The following is a 22,435-nucleotide window of genomic DNA, read 5'->3' as shown; positions in this document are numbered from 1 at the left end:
AACCTGTGTATTTGGGGGTCATAATGGGATTTAAAAAAAAAAACTTCTCTTTTCTGGTAGGGCTATGAGGCTGGGGGAAGATCGTGGTATCTGAGGTCGGTGCGGTGGTTTGTGTGGGGGAGGGGACAGAGTGACTTTTCCAAGAGACTCTGGTTTCTTTGCCCTCATTTCTGCGTTTGATATCTCCCCCTCTCCTGTGCACACGTTCTGCCTTCAGTTGAGCCTTTTCCCTTCTCTCATCTCTTTCCTTCAGACTCTGAACGTGGACGGGAAAGGTGGTTCCCCTGAGCCACAGCTAGGGATATGTGAGCACCTATTTTATTGTTTTGGCAAGGCAGAGAGGAGGCCATTGCAATTGCCCCTTTTTACTTCCTCCTTCTTATTCCTTTCTCACAGTCGGCAAAAACCAAGAACAGCACACCTGGCCAGCGAGGGAGCTGGGATTTTTGAGAGCGTGGAGGGAAGTTTCGAGAAGTAGCCCCTGTGTGCAGAGGGTGGACACCGTGGGAGTTCTTGAGGAAGGGATTCTCTTGGGTTTAGTGGTTGCTTTCTTTTTTCTTTTTCTTTTTCTTTTCTTTTTTTTTAAACCTCTTCTTTGCAAACGCATTTGCTGAAGGAGGAGACAGAGAGAGGGCTGTCAGGGTTGTCGCTGGAGAAACGGTTGAGCTGTGGTTAGGGCACCTATTGCTTTCTTAACGCCTGGGCTTTCAGGGCTGGGATCTCTCTTTGCAAACAAAAGACAAAGCCTTTTTGCAAAGGGCCATTTCTTTGGGCACCTCCCTCCACCTTCCTCGGAACAGTCTCCTGCCCTACTCCCTACCCCCTCGAACGCCCCAGTTTCAGGCGGGCAAGGGGCCTTTGCAAATGGCTGTTGAATGTCAGGAGGCCTCGCAGCTCTGTGGTTCTTGTCACCTAGGAGAGAGGTGTCTGCCTGAGCCGCTCACAGCAGGCAGGGGGCGAGGAGAGGGGAGGAGAGGACGCAGGAGAGAGTCGGGGCCTCCATTAGGAAAATTGGCTGTTTGCTGAAGTCACAGACCAGAGGCAACAAGGAAAAAAGAAAAAGAAAAGCCCACACAGGGCGATCGCAAACTTGCCGAGTGAATCAAGACAGAAAATTGCCCCAGTGTACAGAGCCTTGTTGAAGAGGTAACCGTTGCTAGCTTTCAAGGTCCCTCTGAAAAGGAAGCTGTCATCCTCCCCGCCGCCCTGCAAAAGAAAGGAAATCAGACTGATCGCGTCAGGCTGGGAGGTCCCCTAGTGCCAGGGTGCCGGCTCAGGGTGCCTGGAGCTGGCATAGCCTTGCACAGCCCCGTGCCCTGTGCCTAATTGGGGTGGGTGGGGGGAGCCTGGGTGGCCCCTGTCTGGGCAGGACGGGGAGTGGGCCTGCAGCCTCAGCCAGGACAGGGACAGCCCTGCTGCCCCCAGAAGGGGCAGACCCGGCGCCCACTCGGCTGCCTCCTGGCTGGGCTGTAGGCAGGTGGCTTCTCCTCGCCCACTCGTCCTGCGGCCTCCCCTTACACCTCCCCCACATCCAGTCTGCCACCTCCCTCAGGCTTCTGACCCCAGCTAAGGTATCTGGGTATGATTCAGTCCAAAGCCTTTTTGAGAAGAGCTGTTGGCACCCCAGTGTGATGTGTTTGTGTATGATGGCAGGGCTTCTTGGACAGAAGGCGCCCTGGAGACCCCAGGCTAAGAACCATTTTGGAATCGGGAGGGAAAAAAAAAATTCTCTTCTCCAGATTTTTTTGAAAAAGCAAAGTAGATTAAAACTACTCAGCACCAACCCTAACTCTAATGGAAGATGAGGCAAGACCCTCTCCCATTGGCAAAAGTCTTTAACTTCCCGGAAGATCACAGGCCTGCAAGTGGGACCCCACTAGTTCCCTCATCTTTGGTTTGGGGGTTTCCAAAGGCCCTGGAGGTCCCAGAGCTGCCGAGGGAGGCAGATTTCTTCTCCTTTTGGGGGAGTCAGAATTCCTAAGGGCCCTTGCAGGTTCTCTTCTCCCTACTCCAGTCTTCCTCCTAGATTGTCGGTGGTTGATTCATCTCTTAAAACCATCTTCAGGGCTCATCTCTCTCCCCTGCTCACCAGCCAGTATCTTCCTCTGGGCCTCCCCTCCCTGCGGCGCCACCTTGAGTTGAGGGCTTCCTCCCAGGCACCAAGAAGACTAGGTGGTGCGGGTGGTGGGTCCTTTGCACCTCCCCAAAGCAAGGAGATTCTCTTAGAAAAGCGTGAAATCAGTTAGCAAACTCCCCCAGTCCTAAAACGGTAATTTAAGGGATTCTTCCAGGGAACTTGCTGGGGGGTGGGTCTGGGTGGTGAATGCTGCCCAAAGGAACCCAACCCTGCCTGGCCGGTTTTTTTTGTTTATTTTGTTTGTTTGTGTTTTTGGAAAAAGAGAAACTGCAGGCAGGCCTTGGTTAATGAGCCTACGGAGAGCCCCCAGGCTGCCCTCCCAACCCATCCCCTCTCCCCCACTCCCTCCTTTCTGGGTTCCCTACTCCCCTCTGCCCCCAGCAGCCCCTGGCTTGGGGTCACAGTTTAGCTTCAGTCTCATAACCCATCTGGAAAGCTATGGAAATGCCTGTTGGGTCCTAATCTCTTCCTTTCCAGCTAGGGACATTCACAGTTTGATTGAAAGTAAAATCTAAAGCCCGAGCTACTCAGATCAATCAGCCAATTGATCAATCGATACGTCTATTTATTATCTGTTTGTCTAGCTAGCCATTGATTAATCTTTCCTTTCCCCGGATCCTAATCTTCATTATTTAATCAATCTATATAGACAGACCTAGTGATGATGATGGGTCATCTTTGTTTTTCTTTTTTTTTTTCCTTTGAGGGAAACGAATGGCATGTTTTGCTTTTGCCACCGTTCAGGGCTCAGAATTTTCTCAGGGATGTGTTTCCGGTTGGAATCTGCCTTCCTCCTTGGTGGGCCTGGTCTTCCTCATCCAGGCCAGGAATCAGGCTCCTTGGCTGTGGATGCCTCTGCCCCTTGTGTGGGCGCCATCCGTGGTGTGTCGCGTGTGCACATGCACCAGGGAAGGTCGTGCCAGGCACAGCAGCCACTCTGCTCTACTTTGAAGCCCCTTAGAAGAAGGCAGGGATGGGACAGTCCCCAAAAGTGGAGGAAGAAAGGAAAAAGTTCCCACCTTTACTTTGCTCCCCAAATTCCAAATGCTGTTGCCTTCCCTGCGTGTTTTCCTGCCATTCGTGACTTATCCGTGGTTTTGTTTCCAGAAGGCAGGGAGTGTGTGAACTGTGGGGCAACCTCGACCCCACTGTGGCGGCGGGACGGCACCGGGCACTATCTGTGCAACGCCTGCGGGCTCTACCACAAGATGAACGGACAGAACCGGCCCCTCATCAAGCCCAAGCGACGGCTGGTGAGTTGTCCTGGGGGGGCACTGACCCCTCACTACCCATTTTGTGCTTTTCATTTCCTGTCTTCGGGAAGGGACAGCCTTCTTCAGGAAATTGGCAGGATAGCTCAACAGCATGTCAGCTTGCTTGGGACAGGTTCCTTTTTGCTTTTCAAATTAGATATATAGAAAAGCTCTCTCTCTTTTTTTCCTCTCCATATTTCTTAAGCCACTTCTTAGATTTTTAAAGATGTGGACTTCTTGGTTGTCAGATCTGCAACGTAGACCCTAACAGAACAACTGTGTTGTCAGTACCGGGACGGCTGATCCAACATGCTTTGTAGTCAGTGTTTCACAGAAAGAGGAATTTAGTATGAGGATGCACTGTCCTAGGAACCATCTAGAATGTGCTCCCCAGGTGGTGGCATGTGGTCTCCGAGGAAGGGTCACTGGCTCAGTGCTGATTTCTTGTTCTGATGCTTTAAGACGGATGGGGCTGGTGAGATGAATTTCAGACGCAGCAGCCTCTAGGGAGACCGTTGTGTGTTTCCTTCTCTCCTGGTCGTGGGCACTGAGAACTTTCCACGGGCAATTCCTGTGGGAACAGTCTTGTGAGTCCTGTCTTGCCGCAGTCTGACCTAGCATTTGATCTGACTTTCTCTTTGAACTGCTGTGAGGAGGGTGATAGTTTTTATTATTTTTTTTCCCCTCCTTCTTTTTTTCTTTTTAAAACTGTTTTGACCATTGGGAATCCTTGAGCAAACCTGGCGGTGTCAAGGAAAACTAGCAGGAGAGGTCCCTTAGTAAGCTCTTCCTCGGAACCTTAGGCCAGGGGAACAGTGAGTGTCTGTAACAGAGAAGTAACGTCTAACCGCGGTCCGGAGATCAACATGCCTTTGGTGGTGCTGACGTTCTCCAAGCAGAGACTGGAGGAGGGGAGTTTCCCCAGGCCGATTAATGGATGAATTAGCATCCATCAAATTCTATGGGAGGAAAAAAAAAAACACACCACACCACCCTGTGTTCTTTTTAAAGAATTAGTTGTCCTCCCCATCAGATTGTAGTTGCAACTCAACACCTTTCACATCCTCTTTAGAAGAAGGAAAAACTTTCTAGGGATGGAAGTGCCCACATGACTTTAATTTCTGGTAGTCGTGGACCTCCAGGCTTTACTCTCTCTGATCTCTGCCCCTTTCTCCAGCTTTCTCAACCTTCCCCCACTTCTCCTCATACAGTTGGCTATTTTTTTTTTTTTCTTCCTTTCTCTCATGTGCAAAGCTAACTTCCTAGGAAAAAGCTGCCGGATATCTGAGCACTGGAGATAACTCATAAACAACAACTCAGCTTCCCCAACCTAAACACCAAGATGTTTGAACGGATCAGAACAAGAAGTGTTTGAAAAAAAAAAATGGCTGGAGGTGTTAGCACAGAATGAATATGAGCACACCACAAAAGAATGTTTTGAATCACTCAAAACCTGGCCTTAGTGAAAAAAAAAAAAAAAGAGAGAGAACTAACAACAAAAACCTTCTTGTTAAAATAAGTCATGGTACCATCATAGTTGTTTTTTTTTTTTAAGGGCAAAAGTAATGAAGACAGAAGGGTTAAAAATCTCAAACTGTGGGCTGATGGATGAGCACGAGTTCATCTGACATTTTCTTGGGTTTTCTTCTTCTGTCTGTACAGATTGCAGAGGAGGGTTCTACTTCCATTTTATATAATTTTGTCTTCACTCACCTTTCATAGGAAATCTCTAGAACTCTGAGTAATAATTGCTTTTAATTCCAGAGTTCATTGGCTGTCACATTTTAAACTGTCTGTTCTTTCTGAATCATCTGTCCTGGGTACTTTGATATTTTTAGTTCCATAGAATTCATGTACTACAGGGAGGCACTCAGGACACATTCAGATTTTTTTTTTTTTTTTTTTTAGCCCTTAGATGTATTTGGCTTCTGAACACCTAGAACATTTTGTTTTTTTTCTTGCCTGTATTCCCTATTCCTTCACCCCAGCTCCATCTTTTCAGCTTGCTATTTTTGTCTGATACATTTGCAGATGCACCGAAGACCACCCAGCCCATAATGTAGTAGCTCTTCCCTGAGATGCGTATCTAACGCTGAATAAACTCATGCAGGAAATAGAAGAGATAACCGAAGGGGAAGATCCATTGAGTTTTTTTTTTTCCTCCCCTCTGGTGTTGCCGGGATTTTCATGTCTCACAAACTAGCAAAAGTCGGAGCAGCTTGCTCTATCGTATACTCTGCCTTCTGCTAGGGAACCAAACAGCGTGGCTTTGGGAAACTCTGTGTCAGTTCCCATAAAGTCTGTAGTGCTGGGGACATATTCTGAGCCTGCTTAGATTTATGTCTGTGACTGTCAATATGATGCTAAGAATTACAGAGAGCCCCTCCGCTGGAGTTCTAATCTTACCAGTTGGCATTATGTGTATGTACCATACATGCTAAATTGCTGGGCTGGGAACTCCAGGTGGCTGGGTAGCTGTTAGTCTACTCTATCAGAGTATTTATTTTAAAGGAAAAAAAAAACTATATGAAGATAATAATCATCACATATCACGTAATTGTCAAAATCATTAATCACTGGTTTTATGCAGCACTTTCTTTCCAAGAGTACACAAGGGAAATGGTTATTTAAGTATTAAATGATCACATTTCATAAGGGCAGGTAGGCGTAGGCCTGTGGCGTTGGAATCAGCTTTCTTGGACTGGTGAATTATTTTCAAAACGGGCAGCAAAAAAGTAGAACCTTCTCCATTAGGATAGATCAGGACTGTTTTTAATTTCCATTTCCTTAGAATACAGAAAAGAAAGAATTACTTGAAAAAAAAGTCATAGCTCTGTTGTTTAGAGCCCATAGGAGCCTATCTGTGGAATGTTAGTGGCTTTCAAAGGAAAAGGATCAGTCTGGTTAATTCGAAATTGCCCCTGGGTTTTCCATATCTAGCATCTTCGGGTGTTCGGCCTAACTTTTTGCTTGATAAAATATTAATAGGAAAGTGCACCAGGGTCCTTGTAGTTCTCATACAACGTTCTTATAACCATACCAGCATTTTCTTATCACAGATAAAGACTAGCTAAATTCTGTCTCCTTCTCTTGCCTTTTCCTTGATAATATTTTTGAGTCCAGAAACAGGAATAACTTTGCAGTTAAAATTTTCTTTCCATGGTGGAAGGTGAGGAGGAAAGAGAAGTGTGCATTAGAAGTGACCCAACTCCATTATCTTCCAACAGTTTTTGAGTTTTTTTTTTTTAAGTGTGCACATAGAGAATAGTCACCTGGCCAATTTCAATGTGTCAAAAAGTGAGAGAAAAATCTGCCTTTTAAAGGAAATGAAGGCCATAACACAACCAAGGAATGAAAATTCACACTGAGGCCGACATTTGAACTGCAAACTCTTCTACTGGGTGAACAGCAAATAGGAAATACCTCATTTCATGAAGGTGACATGAGACCAGAGGAGGCGGGGAAGCCAGGGTTTCTGTTGAATAGCGAAATTCCTTGTTCCTTTGAATTTGTCTCATTAACTGACAGCCACCTAAAGGGACTGAGGGTGGCTGTCCTGTGAATGGCAAGTGACTGAGTCTGAAAGCACAGGCTGTGTAAATGCAGGGCCGCTGCAAATTCGATAAGGTCTTGTTGACTTAGGGTGTCCTGCCTGGTGCCTGCTGGGTTATGCGAGCCACGAGTGCATGCCACACACGTGCACGGACATTCTCCCGCAGAACGATGTCGCGTTGTGCTAGCTCTGTGTTCTCTTTACAACCTGGTGTTTCTTTATTTGGGATCTATAAAGTGCTTTGGAAGCTCAGGTTTGTTCTTTTGCTGTTACTGTATCCTGATGGCCAGGAGCCTGTCTGAGGATTAATATTCTTGGGAGTTGGGCCTGGAAAAGACCTCCTGTGGCCGTGGGCCTGGGGAATAAGGCAAGACTGAAAGTCTGGTACCCAAATTAGTAGGGGTGATTAAAAATTGCCACCTGTGAAAACTAACCCTCTGGTGCACTTTGTGAGACAAGGGTAGGGAGGTAACATTCCCAGGGAGGTGGCCTTGGCTTTCTGATCCTTGCGAGCTCTGGTGAGTGGCAGGTAGAATTCTGTGCTCCAATACCCTCCTATCCAGTGGATTGGTGACATTTTTCTTCTCAAGGCAGCTTTTGGGGATCTTTATTACTTTCATGTGGGCCACTTGCTAGTTTTGATTTCAATGATAATTTCTTCCTTCCTTTTTTTTTTTTTTTTAAAAGCCTGTCTCCGTAGTTATGACAACACATTTAACATGTGTTTTGGTTTTATCCTCTTTCTCCCCACTCCCAGTCTGCAGCCAGGAGAGCAGGGACGTCCTGTGCAAACTGTCAGACCACCACGACCACGCTCTGGAGGAGGAATGCCAACGGGGACCCTGTCTGCAACGCCTGCGGGCTCTACTACAAGCTGCACAATGTAAGTGGGACTGGGACCCGCCAGGCAGGGACCCTCGCTGACAATGTCGGGTAGGCAGCATCACCCCTGTCCCCTGGAAGCCCCCCTGATCGGGGTGAATTGCCCACCTGTGGGCCAGATAACGGGCCTCCCGTGATCTATGCAATAGACCTAGTTTGAAAAACTGTTTTGTCTAGCGTAGCCTTGCTGAGGCGGAGGGGGTTGGAAGACACAGCACCTCACAGCCCCGTGGCATGTGTCGGACACACTGTGTGTGCTCCGGTGGTCCCAAGCACAGGGTGGGCCTGTCTGGTTTTTGAAGGGGGAAAAAAAAAATCTTCCCCATGGAAAGCAAAAAAAAGTCACTGGTTCTGTTCTGTTGTTTTCTGGCATTTTGAACTTTTTGCAAAAAGAGTGAGAGTGAGCTAGCGAGAGAGTGAAAGAGGAAAGCATGTAGAATTGTGTTGTGGGGCGCAGGACTCTGAAACCAAGAGGACCCATTCAGCCGCTGAGGGGTCAAAAGTCTCGCCTCCCCGTGTGCTGTGAATTTTAAATGGAGTCTCTGTAGGGAAGACATGAAATGAAACGTCTGAGCGATTTCATCTGGTGTCTTTGTCCAAACCTGCTTTCCCGAGCACAGAACTCCTGGGCCAAGTGGCTGCTGGAGGAGGCTGTCCCGGAAACCCTGTCTTTTTCTCCTTCTGTGTTCCATTAGCAGTGTGACAGTTGCCAGTCACCTGTCTCTAGCTGTGTCATTTGTAATCTTTCAACTTTGGGTCTTCTCATTTTGTAATATCTTCAGCTCAAAAAAATTTTTTTTCAGGATATTTTCTTCCTGAAACAATTCTGGCTTAATGGGGCCATGGCCCTAAGGGGGCCTCAAGTTTACATTAATTCCAAAGAAAAATGGTCATTTCTCTCTCTCTCTCTCTCTGTCTCTGTCTCTCTCTCTCTCTCTCTCTTTCCTTTTTGGCACTTTCTGATTCTCCTAAAGTCTCTTGGCCAACATGACTTTGGCACAATCTAGGACCGAACAGGGAGGAGGCAGAGACTTTCGCCCGGGGCAGTTCTGGCAAGAACTTCTCTTACTCAGGATTCCAGGGAGTTGGGGAGGAGCTTTTCTGGTTCAGTTTTTTGAGTCACAGAGAACTTGTCAAGGTTGACCCCAGCACCCGACTCTGTATTCGCTTCTTGGGAACAAGTTGCCGTGATTCCGAGGGACCCTCTACCCTCATCTCCTTCCCTGTGATGTCATCTACTCTTGACACGGCTGGTGCAGAGCTCAGTGCCTGGGACACCAGAGTCTCACTATGATTCCTGGTTCTCCCTGGGCCCCTGGGACTGAGGCTACATAACATTTATCAGCAACTACATCCAAGTTCTGTTTTCACTTTGGAGAATTCACTCACTGACTGCAGTGGAGATAGAGATTCGTGATGAAAATCTGGAAGACTTGGAGTGCTAGAGTTTATTAGCTCTCCAGCCATCAGCACTGCCAGTGAAGTTATTTTGGGGCTGTAATTTATGGCTTTCAAAGAACTTTCATGTTACTTGATCACATCTGAGCCCCAGATAGTCCCTTGATGTAGACAGGGCAGAAATTATTTTTATTTCAGTTTTACGTGAAGAAATGATGCCTGAGAAAAGGAAGTAGCTTGTGCAAGGTAGCATGGCTGATAAAATAGACGAGTCAAAACCGATTTCGAAGAGTCCAGGAGGCTTTTTCCTGGGAGGTCAGTAGGGGCAGGACTAAGGCAAACCGTTGGAAAATAAGTACTGTTTTAGAACACAACAAAATTGTAATGACTCACACGTATATATATTTCTTATTTCCATGGGAGCATGGGAATTAGGGAAATTAGCTAGCTATCCTTTTTTTTGAATCGTTAGCTATGCTGAGATATGATCCCACTTGTGTCTGATCTAAAAATATATATACAGATATAGTTTCTGAAGAATATGAATTTCTCAAATCTTAAGAAAAGCCAAGTCATCCTCTCTACTGCTCACTCCCATGCCGTCCTTAATTAGCCAGTCTTCCTGGCTGCGCTCTGGCGAGTAGGAGAGAGAAACCTCCTCATTCCCAAGCGTAGTTTTTTTCCCTGTCTCCTCTGGCTTAGTTGGGCCTCGGGAAAGCAGGCGATTTATGTGTATCCAACAATAAGAGATACTAATCTATGAACGTTTTCATCGCTCTGCCCATCCAGATACCTACACGGGATGCCATGAGCTCCTTTCTCTCCTTATCTAGGTGTTTAGATAACTGCCTATCTCGGCATCAGTGTATCTCAGTGGTGTTGTGACTAGTTATCTGTGCGTGTGTGGCTATCGGTGTAACTAGATATTATATTTAGATATCTGGCTATGTATATCTAGATATCGGCCAGGGCTGTGTATCTAGACATTATCTTGGGGAAGATTTGATGTGGGAGTAGATTCCTGTCATCTCTGCAGGCTGCCGCTTTACCTGGAGGATAACTTTGCAGGAGGAACCCTGAGACGTTCCCCTGGCAGTGACCTTTCTCAGCTCTTCTGCTGTCACTCAGTCATGTTGTCTTCCTGGCACCGGGGAGAATAAGGTCACAGCTGCAGCCTGGGGCTCTGGTCCCCTCTCCAGACAAGCTCTCCCAGCTACTCAGCAACCTGGTCCCTCTTGGCCGTGTGAATTCTCCCTTTCTCAACAGTCATTTTCTAGCTTTGGAGGCAGACAGGTGGGCCCAAAGCCGAGGGTTCTCCACGGGGTGAAACGGGGGACGTTTTCACCGCAGGCAGTCAGGGCTGTGCAGTTTGCTCTTTGGGACCGGTGTCTGCTCTTCAGTCGGGTTAATGTCACTCTGCCCGGCTGGGGACCAGCTTCTGAGCACTTTGTAAAGTCCCTTTTCTTGATTCTGGCTCCCCTCCCCCTTAGCTGATGTACTTTAAAGAGACAAATGAGGTTTATCAAGAAGAGAAAAGTGGTAGCTGCCTGGGGATTGAAGTCTGGTGATTTTGAGAGTAGGGCCTGGCCTCTGTCTCTTTGGTTCATTCTTGGTCTTTACTTTTTAGGGTGCACACACTTCCATGCTAACACAGGGCTTCGCACCCCAAAAGTAGTTATTAAATACTTGTTGGTTGGCTGTTTGTCTAGTTAGAAGGGGAGAGTCAGAACTAGGCAGAAATGGTGACTTTCAGCCATTACAGTTGCTGCTGAGTGACTCAGGCAAGGGATGGGATGACCTTTCGGAAAGGTGTGTTTTCTTAAAATACAACCGTGGAACATCTAAATTCCAGGAGAAGATTTTGCTACGGCACCTCTCATTGTGCAAAGGCCTAAGGGGAAGAAAGGCAACCCCCAAATGACTCCGCAGAGCGGTCCAATCCCATTTCCTCCCAGGCCGATAGACTTAAACACCTGAAGATTGATGACCTTGGCAGCGCTTTTAAAGTTCTAAAACCGATTTGTTAGAGGAGTAGACAAAATGGTATTTCCCTCTTGAAGATTCCGTAATAGCTCTCTTCTCTAGCACTAGTCTAAGGAAATTCTAAAGAAATAAGACAAGTTATTCTATTTTTGTTACCGGAGCAATACAGTCACGCTAGGTGGGTCTCTCCTCTGGTAGCTAGATCTGTCCTAGTTCCCCGGTCCCCGGGAAGGAGGCAGGAGAAGGTGGGAGGGAGCAAGGGGAAAGCGAAACGGATCCCAGATCCGGGGCAGCTGGTGGAACCCGTGTCGGTGTGTGAGAGGCAGCAAAAAAGTAAAAAAAAAAAAAAAATTGATCTTTGTTTAGATTAACAGACCCCTGACCATGAAGAAGGAAGGCATCCAGACCAGAAACCGGAAAATGTCTAGCAAATCCAAAAAGTGCAAAAAGGTGCATGACACGCTGGAGGACTTCCCCAAGAACAGCTCGTTTAACCCGGCCGCCCTCTCCAGACACATGTCCTCCCTGAGCCACATCTCGCCCTTCAGCCACTCCAGTCACATGCTGACCACGCCCACGCCGATGCACCCGCCGTCCAGCCTGTCCTTTGGACCTCACCATCCCTCTAGTATGGTCACCGCCATGGGTTAGAGGGCTGCTTGACGCTCCCCGGGCTCCACGCGGGAGCCCCCGAAGCCCCTTCGACTTGCATTTGTGCAGGAGCAGTATCATGAAGCCCAAAGGCCATGGATATATGTTTTCGAAGGCAGAACGCAAAATGATGTTTGCCACTTTGCAAAGGAGCTCACTGTGGTGTCTGTGTTCCAACCACTGAATCTGGGTCCCATTTGTGAATAAGCCATTCAGACTCTCATCCCCTATTTAACAGGGTCTCTAGTGCTGTGAAAAAAAAAATGCTGAACATTGCATATAACTTATATTGTAAGAAATACTGTACATTTGAGGAAGACTTTATTGCATCTGGGTAGCTGTGAGGCATGAAGGATGCCAAGAAGTTTAAGGAATATGGGGGAAAATAAAGTATGGAGATTAAAAAGAAACTAGGTCTGATCTCCAAATGGACAAACTGCCAGTTTTGTTTCCTTTCACTGGCCACAGTTGTTTGATGCATTAAAACAAAAAAAAAAAACCAAACAAAAAAATAAAAAAAAAACAGAAAAAAGAGAAAAGCAAAAAAAAAATAAAAATAAAAAAGTCGTAGGCGAATCATTCGTTCAAAGCTGTGGGCCTCTGCAAAGGAAGTGTCTATCAGTTCCGGGCAATCAGTGTTAATGCTCGCAAATGCCATCTGCCATCGTTGGATAGTCTTTCTCTAGGGCCTACATGCTTTGTGAACAAGTCCCTGTAATTGTTTGTATGTATAATTCAAAGCACCAAAATAAGAAAAGATGTAGATTTATTTCATCATATTATACAGACTGAATTGTTGTATAAATTTATTTACTGCTAGTGTTTAAGAACTGCTTTTTTTTTTTTTCGATACTTTTCCTTCTCTCTCAATTTTTGGTTGAATAAACTAGATTATATTCAGTTGACCTAAGGTGGTTGTGCTCTGGAGGGTTTATTTTTCCATTTTGTTTTTTGGATGATATTTATTAAATAGCTTCTAAGGGTCCAGCAGCATCTGTCTTCTCCCTTCTGCAGCCTGCGCTGAGGGTAGCAGCGTGTGAGCTACCCACGTGCATGTCAGCGACCCCCCCGGCTCCCCAGGCCGTGTCCTGCCAGCAGCCGGCTGTTAGCCCTGTCGTGTTCTGTGTTAGTGATCACTGCCTTTAATACAGTCTGTTGGAATAATATTACAAAAATTATAATAAAGTTAAATATTTTAAAACAACAAAATGACATCGTATCAACGTTGGTTGCCAAGTTCTCTTTCTAGAATCTGGTAGCTCTGGCTAATTTAAGAAAAAGGCATTAACAAAGCAAAACCACACACACACACACACACACACACACACACACACACCCCACAGACGTGTAGTTATTCACTAGGAGACTGCTAACCCCAGAGAGTCAAGTCCATTTTGGGGGGGAACTGGGAACACTTGGAGTTCCTCCATGCAGCCCAGCGGAATCTACCCTGGGGCGGCAGTCTCCCTGCTCCTGCTGTACCTCCACTTGGAGAAGATCGTCTCCTGGAAGGTTTCCTCGCTGAGAGGCACAGGTGCAGACCGCAGCCCATGGGTTCCTCCAGGTTCTCTTCTAGGCGTAAAAGAGCTGGGCTGCTCTTGAGTTCGTTTCTGCTTTGCCTTTCTACTGTCGAGTCACGCCACAGCGACGAGTTTATTGGAATGTTTGCGAAACCCGAAATAACCATTTTGTAACTTACGCTGTATAGTTCCCTTTTACTGTGGACAGAACGTGTAACTATGGCACACATTTAAAAAAAAAATATCTGTTAATCGCCTCTCTGCTTTCTTAGCAACTATTTTAAACCTAAAGCTAAATGTCGAAATAAAGGAGTAGAGCATCATTGAGATGCACGTGGAGATCTCACTGGCTCCTAATTAATGACCTGCAATTCGAATGTTTGCAATGACTTTGGAAGCACCGAAGGAAAGAGTTGTCTATTGCCCGTGTTAAACTTCGGAGATTTGACTGTATAGTTCCAATGTCTCAGGAGTTGCCACCTCTTTTCTTCATGAACAGATTTGAGTTGATGCCCTTTCACCTTAAGAACAGGGAGTTCAAATTCTTGACATTCCTGGGGCGGGAAGGGGTGAAGGGGACACGTAGAAAAATCCCAAACTCAGTACCTCCCCTAGGTTTGGTTTTAGGTACTAGAGCTATAATGGCATATTTCATGCTGTTCCTTCATCAGAGAGATGTCATTTCATCATTCTGTTGTATATGGATTTAACCTTCTTAGATGTTTCTAGAAGATGATGCAAAAGTTTTGAAATATATATATATGAAAATAATGATTCAATTTCTTCTTTAGAATGGTATATGTTTTCATAGCTCCAATGGTTTTGTTCTTTTTTATTCTTTTTAAAAATATATAAGACAAATTAGAAGAACAATATGAAAGAGGGTTTAATCTAGAAAAGCAGGACAAGATTGTAGATTTAAAATATTGCTGAAATATTTTTGAGTAAATGGTACCCCTCATTATTTTCAATCTGTTTTGCTTCACTTTTGAAATATTTGCATTAGCTCATGGCTAGCAGAATATTTGAGAAATACTAATATATGGCTTTTTCCGGGGCACTATCTGGGGATTTAATTTTAAAATGTTTAATTTCATTGAAACATTTTAAAAGCCAGCATAATAGAAAAAAACTATAGTTATGGAACAGTTTTTTGCTATTTATAAACTCCTCTTATATATCTAACAGTAGAAGTTCATGCAGTAAAAATTTTGGATTTATTCAACAAACGTCTATTGACTGTGTAGGTTGAAGTTCATTTAAAACCACCTCTTTTTTTTTTTTTTTTAAAGCAGATCAGAAAACAGAGAAATCAAGACTCCAGTGATGTCATTCTTACTTTGTGACATTTACACTGTTATTCCCCTTTAGCGTGAACTGCATGAACCCTGGTGAGGTCCCCCGTTGGAACTCCGGGCTAGTCCCCAACCAGGTAGCTTGTGGTAGAACAGGAGATACCCAGAGGCCCTTCAGAGATCAGTGTCTGTTTCTAAACCTTTGTAAGGTCTTAAAATTATTTTTAAAGCGTAGTCTTCATCACACGACTTCATTTTAGTATTTCATCCGTCTCAAACTATGCGAAGGTATTGCACGCCTGCCTTGAGTTTAGTGAAACACCTGTTCCCAAATCCCAATTCACAAACTCAAGTGCAACCCATTCCTTGACTCCCGTGTTTTTCTCACCGTGGTAAATTGTCCTAATTTGAAAGACGTGGTGGCAGCATTTTCTCTTTTGTACCACCCCCCTGTCATATGTCCTCAACCCCAAATCCATCCCGTATCCTAGAGCCATTGTTGTGATCCTTCTTGGACAGAAGACATTGCTGACCTCTCTGCAATTTCCAAGCTCAGGAGAGATTAAAAGACCAAAAGAACATATTTGAACGATGGCCTGTAATCTTATCCACAAGACAAAAATGGTAGCCTTTATCCTAATCAGCTGAGCAACATGCCACCCCTGTTCTGCACTTGTAAAAGCAGCAAACTTCTGAAAAACATTTCCATTTTTGTTGGTGCCATCTTGCTCCAGTTAGGCAAACGCATCCTCAGATTTGACTTGTCTACACCCTTTGCAAAGAGCCCAGGGAAGAGAAAACCCTGGAATTCTGAGCACTCATGGATCACTGGAACATGTGACTGTTGTCCTAGGAAACTTGGGCTTCATTCCTGGCTCTGCCACGAATTAACGGAATGATCTGAGACCATTTGTCTGATTTCTCTGAGAGTGAGTCCCTTATCTGGGTAATTAGATGAGATGCTCTGTAAGACCCATATGAGAGCAAAAATACCATGATTCCATTGGATTTATTATAATTACTATTTTTTCCTTTATTAGGAAAGGCTTTCGCACACCCTCCCCGCCCCCGTCCCCCTCCCTCCCCCCCAGCCAGAATTCTGGCCAGGGTGCTTGAAACCCCGGAGCAAGAGTAGCCCAGAAGGTTCCAAATGGGTTGGGGTAGTTCCACGCCCATCTGTCCTTAGTGCTATCTTGGGAACTGCAAATTAACTTGTATTTTATGACTGTCAACCTGGGAGAGGAGTCAGCATCTCGGTCTTCAGCGTCTCTGCTCTTTCTGAAACGTGTCCGGGCTCCTCTGGAGCTAAATACACAGGACTTGCTTGTCCTACTGATTTTGGCAGCCCGGCTCATGTTTCCCTCGTCCATTGTGTGGAGAAATTCTGCCTGAATTGCTTACAGGCTATTCTAGGGATATAGTCAGAGTCCAGCCTTTCTTTTTTCCTGTCCCTTTCTCTCTCTTTGGAGAAGGGGATAAACAGAGGAAACAGAGCAATGCTGGAAAAAGTGGTTCCTTTTAGGGTGCTCTGTGCGGAGTCTGCCAGACGTGGCCACTTCCTGACTCTCCCTTGAGCTCCTTTACAGGGGATCCTGGTACATTAGCTACATTGTCTGCGGTGCATTTTGACAATCCCCTGTCATGTCTGTGTGCATAGTCTGGCAGGCTGCACGTTGGCGCCGGGGTTTGGAGAGTGGCCCTCTCACCCCACTCCGCCCCGCCCCCCGCAGGCCTCACACTGAACAAAAGCCGAGCACTCACCCCTCTGCTCTTCCTGGTGGAGCCTGGTCCCCAGCTAGAGCCCCAGAGACACGTGTTTCAAAAACACCTGGAGGAGCGTTTGTGTTTCTAAGGAAGCAGCTTTGGGCCAAGCATCATGTAATTCAGGGGCAGAGTGTGGAGATGCAAGGCCAAGGGCTCCCAGAGCCCGGTCCTCACTCAGTGAGTAGATCCAGAGGGGACCCCGCTGCAGAGATTTGGTCTATACAATCCTAAACTGCCTGGCAGTTGCCAAAGAAACCAGCCAATCTGTTTGTGTGTGGGGGGGGGGGCGGTCTGTGGGGCATAAGAAACTTCGAGAAAATGAAAGTTTTTTTTCCTTTCTTTTTTTTCTGATTATAGAATTAGTTCATATTTATGGACCAAACTTGTAAAGTACCAAAACATTTTTTAAAGGGAGGAGACGCGATAGGATTTCTTTCATGGCTGATGAATTGGCCATGTGTAGTCCAGTGTTTTGAAAGTTTGCCTTGAACGCCGCCAAGAATCTGACAGCCCCTGGGGGAGGCTTTGGGGGAGGCCTGGGGACAGCGTTTGCTTTCTGAGGGTCATCCGAACTCCATTTCATGAACCTGAAGGGGTTGTTAAAGAAAAGCCACCTTGTCAAAGGTGGCCGCCCTTGCTGTCCTTATTGTTAGCGGAGGCTCAGCTCCTATTCACCAAGACGGCTGTCCCAGGGCCACCCTGAGGACAGCTCAGGCACCGCGTGAGCACTGGCAGAGGCGGCTCGCATGGCTCCGAACACATCAGCAGCTTTCACTGCCGCCCCCACCCACGGTCCCTGCCGACACTGAACAGAAGCTGGCTGGCTCTCTCTGCAGCGCCAACCTGCTCGTTCTGAGTCAGAAGTTCTGCGAGTTCTCCTCTACCACTCAGACTTCGTTTTGAATCTTTGGGCTCCCTGGTGGCGGAGTGACCTGGGGTGCATTCAAGCAAGCTGGGCCCCCTTGGGAGAATCCCGAATTTCCCAGGAGGCAGCTGATCAAATTCATCCTCTGAAGACCGGACTTCAAGACTCCGGACAGCTGCCTGGAGCCATGGGGCCGTCCTGCAAAGACAGGCGGGATGCTTTGTGCCGTCCAACACCTGGGACTCGCTTAGATCGCACGATGAGAGGCATCAGGCTGAGAAAATGGGCCGGGGGCTGTTCTGACTCAGCACACAGGGGCTAACGAACACAGTCAGTGACAGGTCGTGCCACAGGCAGAGAGCAGCTGGCGTTTGCACTGAGCACGAGCACGGTGCCACGCTCTGCGGGTGGACGTTCTCGCTGCATTCTTCCTGCTCCCATTTCATGGGTAAGAAAACTGTAGGTAAGCAACGTGCCCAAAGTCACACCCCTGTGGGGTGGAGGGGCGCAGACTTGGAGCCAGCGGAGAGCAGGGCTGGACCCCACGGGGGGGTCACCAGCCTTAGGAGGTTACTGGGTCTCATTTGGTCCTCACTGAGTAGCACAGTGGGCGGCGCGAAGTGCACTGAATGCATTTTGCTGAATACATGAATGCCAGTGTTATGCTGCTTCGGACATAGGTTCCTTTCTCCCAGGAGAAACAGAAATCACCCATTGGACACAATGACTTCCAGTCTGACCCCATTCTCGCCAGGTGGGAGGTGGTGGGAGGTGATGGGGGGTGTCAGGCACATGGGCTGTGCCCACAGCTCCTCAGAGGCCTGGTGACAGAGCCACAGGAGTAGCAGTCTTTGGCCTTGGGCAGACTCTTGCAGCACGCCCAGTGCCTTGCCTCCTTGGAGCCAGCGTCTGCATTAGTCTCCTGTTGCTGCTGCGACGTGTCACCATGAACTCAGGGGCTGGCAATAGCACACGTGTATTCTCTCATGGCTCTGGAGGTCGGGAGCCCGAAATCAGTCTCACTGAGCTGAAGTCACGGTGTCGGTGGGGCTGGTTCCATTCGGAGGCTTCGGGTGAGAATCCGGTTCCTTGCCTTCTCTGGCTTTGGGGGTCTGCCTGCATTCCTGGGCTCACGACCCTATTCTTGCATCTCTTTGACCTCTTGCTTCCGTCATCACATCTTCTACTCATCTTTTGTCAAAAAATGGGAGCTGTCACCAGCTGCAGATGGGGCCCATAATTATGCCTTTTTTTTTTTTTTTTTTTTTTTTAGAGGCAGGGTCTTGTTCTGTTGCCAAAGCTAGAGGAGTGCAGTGGTGACATCCTAGCTCACTGCAGCCTCCAACTCCTGGGCTCAAGCGATCCTCCTGCCTCAGCCTGCCGAGTAGCTGGGACTACAGGTGCACACTGCCATGCCCAGCTAATTTTTTTTCCTTACTTTTTAATAGAGACAGGGTCTTGCTATGTTGCCCAGGCTGGCCTCAAACTCCTGGCCTCAAGTGATCCTCCCACCTCTGCCTCCCGAAGTGCTGGGATTATAGGCATGGCCCACTGTGCCGAACCCCATGATTATGTCTTTATTTGCCTAAGGTAGTAATCAAGTGAAGTCGGCTTCACTGACTGTAGGTCTACCTGATACTTAGGTATTGGTTACAGAAATAAGAAAATGAAGAAATTCCTTTACCCAAACCCAGGGTGGTTTTATACATGATTTCTAATCTCATGGGGTGACTCTTTCTTGTTCCTTGGACCCCAAAGCGAGATGAGAGAGTGTGACCTTTTTCATTTTATGATGAATGTCTCGAGACATTCATATAAGAACTCTCGGTAGGGCGGGAAGGAAAACCTCCTCTTGCTACCCAGGGCCTTTCTACAATGGTGGAGGGTAATCCAATGACAGAGAACTCTGTTATGCTGCCCCTTTTAATTGGGTATAAATGAAGGCATTTTCATGACAGCATTTCACCCAAACGAAAGGCTTTTTTAAAGAATGACTCAGAGACCCGCGGTGGGTGAGTAGCAGGAAACAGCCTTCTCTCAGCTCCCAATAAATTATACCAAGTAAGTGAGCAGCTAATCCAACTATGTGTGAAGTCAACCCTTCCCTTAAGAGGTTTACAATCTCTTTGGGGTCACAAGATGTGCCTGAGAACAATTAAATTGTGCATGTGGCTCTGGCTGGCTGGTGGAGCAAGCTGGGGAGCTCACGGCGGACGGGAGGGCTGTGCCTTCCTAATTGGATCAGGGGGCCTGGAGCTGCCTCCCGGGCTCTCTAAATGGGATTGTGGGCGGCATGAAGGGCTGGAACTTGGAGCTTAATTCACTCCACCGCTGCCCCGGCCGGCGCCACACACCCTCGATTCCATCGGAGCCTGACCGTCCAGTGTGTGGATTACACGGGGCCTTCAGTGCTACGACTTTTCCTTCCAGAGTCCAGATCCGGCCCAATCCTCTGCCACAGAGCACGCGTCGAAGGCAGGGAAGGAAGGCAGGCAACACCGGTGCCCGCCTGTTTGATCATGGGCAGCTCTGATGAAGGGAGAGGTTTTAAACTACAGTGGTGTCTAAGGTGAGGTTTGGGGATTAGGTGTCTCTGCTTTCCATTACCCCAGATAGAAGCGAGCTGGCGGAACGTCTGCCCGCCGAGCCAGCTGGCCGGCCACAGGTGAAAGCAGAGGAGAGAACGGGGCGTGCACCCATCCACTTTTTCCATCGGCGCGGTTCTCTAAGGTAGACTCTTGGCCTGTGTTTCCTCTCCGTCATGACCCCGGAAACTGAAGCTCTGGGATGTGTCTGAGTTACCCAAGGACACAGGAAGCCGGTCCCCAAGGGCCTGTCCTAGATTGTGAGACTGTTAGTATAACTGTTCTCAGCTTTAACGATAAAGAATAGAAAAGAAAAGCCCACAGTGTAAGCCTTAAACTTAAGGGAAATACCGCATTGGCTTGCCACTGAGAAAAAGATGTTTGATTTCTAGATAAAGATATCCCTAATGGAAGTTGTCACCTTGATTTTGCATCTTAAAAAAAAAAAATCTCATTTTTGTCAATGGATGTCTCCTTACAAGTCTAATTGTGCTTTGTACCCATCAGCCAGTGAATTTAATGTCTATCCAGGGTGTGACCAGAAAGAGTCCCCAGGTTGATTGCAGAAGCAAACCACAGAGTTTTTCCTGAAGACAGACAGCTGCAATTTAGTGAGAAAGGATGCTCAAACTGGGCTGAAGTTTGCAAATCGATACAACGTGTTGGCTTGCTGGGAACTCCCCCTCATTTTGTTAAGGATTACATTTCTACATGCTTTGCAGACTAGATGTTAATCAGTGGCTGTTGGCCAGAGAGGGCAAAGCCTACCAGCAAAGAAATACATTTAAGATGTTAGGAAGTGACCAAAGAGGAATATGTAGGCAGGGACCTGAAAAATATGAAACCAGTTAAGAACTCAAAGGTCATTTTGTTCAGGGCAAAATGCTTGTGCCTGGTGCTGACAGTTTGCCCTCTGGGTGTTTTCAGAGCTTAAAGGATCAAACTTGTCCACATGAAATATGGAATGTCTAATACAGAAGCCCCATGCACCCCTGCAGACCAGCCTTTCTGCCCTGCAGTTACTACGGCTCCGGCTTCGTGTGATGCCTCTAGCTGCGGCATCGGCCTGTCCCCAGCCAGCGTGCGGGCTGGCGCACCTGGAGGAGCCTTTATGGAAGTCTTCAGGAACAAGACAAAACAGTCCATAGCTTATGTGGGGCTGTGTCAAGGGGGGCAGGGTTATCTTTGTCCACGTCTGACACGGGTTCCCAGCAATATTGGTGCTTATTCGCCGCTATGCAGAAATCCCACCAAAACTTCTCACGTCACTGTCGGAACGGGCTGCCGTGCTAAGAGGGGGATGAACTATGACCTTCCGCTTTCCCGCAGGTTGATAGGCTAGAGTCGGCGTTTATGCCGTGGGATGGTGACCTTAACAACCACGAGTTATGCCAAGAGATGGATTACGAAGAGGTGATTAACTCAAGAAGGTGAAGTTTGCTTTGGCTCTGCGTCCATCCCCCTATTTCTGCCACCCACCTACTCCCTTTTGGTATTTGTCACCATGAGGCTGCTGCTGTTCCCCATTCAGCTGCAGAACCCGGATGCAAAGCAGAGCCCACACTCTGCGGCCGTGTCAACCGACCCTTCCCTCTCGGAGCAAACCTGAGCTGTGTTCCTAAGTCTGAGCTGATACATTCTTTTGAGCTGAGATATTGGTGACTCTTCATGGCTTCAATGTTACGCTTCTTTGTTGAGATTTGCATGTAAAAGGAGCCTCTTGTGGGGGGGGGTCCCTCAAACATAAACCAAGCAAGTGAATCCCATGGGAATTCCAGGCACCAGGGGAGATGCAATATTTTTGGGCAGAGCTATCTGTCAACACCTAGCACAGTTTCAGTTGTTGAATAATAGTTACCAGCTAATGCACAAGGTGGCCACCAAGTCTGGAAACATAGAAATTGTTTTATCCTGTAAGGAAATTAATAGCAACGAACCATGCATGTATTCCCCTGTTTCTACACTTCGTGGCCGCCCTGAATTTTGAGCACTTTGTATTGCTTTTGTGAGTGCTCTCGTTTAATCTTCCCAACAACATATGATGTCGGTATTATTATTGATTAGCCCTGTTTCACATATGAGGACAAAGCGGCTTAGAGAAGGTAAACTGAGTGATTAACTCGTAGCTAGTCAGAAGTGCTCACTGCACAGCCGTGTTGCCACCCTCTGCTTTCTAACTAGCAGAGTGGACCTCCTCAACCCAAACATAGAAGCTGCAGAAAGTGTCCTGAGCCCCTGTGTCCCCAGGCTTCTGGATTTTTCTTTTCTTTCTTTTTTTTTTAGAGCTCTTTTCATTGATTCTTTCCGTTGACTGACTGTCTTGCAGTTTCTCCTTGTAAGGCAGCCTAACCGTTTAACCCTCCCTCCCTAGAGGTTAAGTTACTTGCCCAGCGTCTCAGGCAAAGGTCATCACTGGGGTTGAAGCTCACAGCCACGGTGCTCAGGGCCGGGCGTCCCTTGGGGAATGTTCTTGGCAGGGGCAGGTTAAGTTTGGATTCGATCGCTTGGTGGTCGTCAGCAGTCTTCGGGGGCCTGGCATCGTTTCCGGC

General features: G+C 47.3%; 1 protein-coding gene across 5 annotated transcripts in view; it reads left to right on the top strand.

The window, feature by feature from the left end:
• Positions 1-12,762, top strand: part of GATA3 (GATA binding protein 3) — a 28,204-nt gene extending 15,442 nt beyond the window's left edge. For 4 of the 5 annotated variants that reach the window (XM_045536058.1, XM_045536062.1, XM_045536068.1 and 1 more), the window contains exons 4-6: positions 3,245-3,390; positions 7,701-7,826; positions 11,573-12,762. In XM_045536058.1, the coding sequence (XP_045392014.1) occupies positions 3,245-3,390; positions 7,701-7,826; positions 11,573-11,857 (557 nt within the window). In that variant the 3' untranslated portion in view covers positions 11,858-12,762. The remainder of the gene's footprint in view (positions 1-3,244; positions 3,391-7,700; positions 7,827-11,572) is intronic. The other variant, XM_045536073.1, reaches the window with a different exon arrangement.
• The last annotated feature ends 9,673 nt before the right edge of the window (positions 12,763-22,435 follow it).

This window comes from Lemur catta, chromosome 1 (assembly GCF_020740605.2).
Source record: "Lemur catta isolate mLemCat1 chromosome 1, mLemCat1.pri, whole genome shotgun sequence".
Taxonomy (NCBI): domain Eukaryota; kingdom Metazoa; phylum Chordata; class Mammalia; order Primates; family Lemuridae; genus Lemur; species Lemur catta.
This window is presented reverse-complemented; position numbering and strand designations above follow the sequence as displayed.